The 2,137-nt window shown below is 42.2% G+C and overlaps 1 protein-coding gene across 1 annotated transcript in view; it reads left to right on the top strand.

The window, feature by feature from the left end:
* Positions 1-1,229: 1,229 nt before the first annotated feature.
* Positions 1,230-2,137, top strand: part of EAH_00056470 (hypothetical protein, conserved) — a gene marked incomplete at both ends in the record, with an annotated part of 3,940 nt that continues 3,032 nt past the window's right edge. The window contains one exon of the mRNA XM_013393807.1: positions 1,230-2,137. This exon is cut by the window's right edge and continues 157 nt beyond it. Coding sequence (XP_013249261.1) covers positions 1,230-2,137 — 908 coding nt within the window.

Below are 2,137 nucleotides of genomic sequence, written 5' to 3'. Positions count from 1 at the left end.
TAACCATATATTCACATATATATATATAGAATATATATTAGATACATATATATATATATACATATATATACATATATATATATATATACATATATATATATGTATATGTGCATATACATATACAGAATATATATTAGATATATATATATACATATATATGTGCATACGTGTATATATATACAGATATATATATATATATATATATTTAATGCATGCATAGAAAATGTATATAATAGAAGCATGCATCTCTTACGAGTGTATAAATCGAGATATATATATTACATATTATATACATTAAATATAAATATAAATATAAATATATATATATATATACATATATATATTTATTTATATAAGACTTCAATGCATAATGTAGATAATATATTTGTTTGCTTGTTTGTTTATTTGTTTGTTTCATCATACAGCCAGGCTCTAGCAAACCAGCAGCAGCAGCAGCAACAACAGCAACAGCAGCATCAAGAGCAGCAGAAGTAGCAGCAGCAGCAATAGCAAAAGTAGCGGCAGCAGCAGCAGCAGTAGCAGCAATAGCAGCTTATCGTCGTCGTCCAGCAGTAATGTGAGTAGTAATAGCAGCAGCATTATTAGCGGAAGCCAAACAGCAGCAGCAAGACGAGCAGCAGCGGCAAGACGAGCAGCAGCAGCAGCAAGACGAGCAGCAGCAGCAGCAGCAGGACCAGCAGCAGCAGCAGCAGCACGGATGCTGTGCAGCAGCGAAGAGTATAAGGCAAACAAATAAAGCAGGAAGCAAAATAAACACAAAGATAAATTAAAATATAATAAAAGAAATAGATTTATAATTAAATATAATTAAATATAATATAATTTTTACTCAAATAAACAACGAGAGCGCCTCGATAGTGGTGAAGCCCAGCCCAGACCGCTGCCGACCGCCGCGGCCCAAACCCTAAACCCTAAACCCTAAACCCTAAACCCTAAACCCTAGATCCTCAAATACACTTGAAGAATCTGAAGATTCCACCTTATTATTCAAATCTGTTTTATTGATATTAAACAATACTTCATAATATTCTAGGGTTTAGGGTTTAGGGTTTAGGGTTTAGGGTTTAGGCTGAGACCCCCAGGCCTTTTCTAGTTGTGCGTGTGTCTCTCTTGTTTGTGTGTATATATTTGTTTTTAATTGATTAATATTTCATAAATTGTTTTAATAAACATAAAGATAAGAATTTAATTAATTTAATCGCAGCAACATGTCAAAGACCGCAGAACCACTTGCTGCTCTAACCCCAGGCTGCATATACACCGCAGCAACGCTGCAGGGTTTGAAGGACCCCTTAGCTTCTCAGATAGAAGAGAGAAGCTCTTCTCAATATCTTTTAAACTGCGGTGTACTTCAAGCTCATTTACAGTCGTCTAGACTCGCTGGCTGCAGCAGCAGCAGCAGAAGCAGCAACAGCAGCAACAACAGCAACAACAGCAGCAGAAGGGGCTCCCTTCGTGCAGCAGCTTCCTCACTGCACAGCTCTACTGAAAGTGTCTGGGGATCAGCTTCGGACAGCAGCAGCTCGCTGCAGCAGCAGCAGCAGCGGCTGCAGCAGCAGCAGCAGCAGCAGCAGCAGCGGGCTGCATGGCAGCGACAACAGCTTGATGAAGAAATAAAAGCAGCAGATATTGCTGCAGCGTGGAGCAGCAGCATCGATATAACTCGTAAACTTGAGCTGTACAGACATCAGCAAACAATACAGCCTAGGGCTCCTCCTAACGCTGCACTTCGACAGCCAACAGACTCACGTGCAGCAGCAACAGCAGCAACAGCAGCAACAGCAGCAGCAGCAACAGCAGCAGGAAGAAGAGGCGATGAAGCCCCTTCTTTGCGAGCGACTTTAGTGTTAAACCCGCAGCTTCGTGAGCTGCAGCTGCGGGAAGAGACAGCAGCAGAAGCAGCAGCAGCAGAAGCAGCAGCAGCAGCAGAAGCAGCAGCTCGAATAAGAAGGGGGCAGCAAGTTGACGAGTACAATCCAAGCGCAGCAGCAGCATCATCAGCAGGACAACAGCATCAGCAGCAGCAACAGCAGCAGCAGAAGCAGCAGCAGCAGCAGCAGCTATGTCTCCTCTGGGAGGCGTATCAGCGCAGCTGTACAGACAGCTCAGGCTGGCT

Source organism: Eimeria acervulina, genomic scaffold (assembly GCF_000499425.1).
Source record: "Eimeria acervulina Houghton genomic scaffold, Eah_scaff1165, whole genome shotgun sequence".
Classification (NCBI taxonomy): Eukaryota; Apicomplexa; class Conoidasida; order Eucoccidiorida; family Eimeriidae; genus Eimeria; species Eimeria acervulina.
The sequence above is the reverse complement of the archived record's forward strand: the minus strand, read 5'-3'. Positions and strand labels throughout refer to the sequence as shown.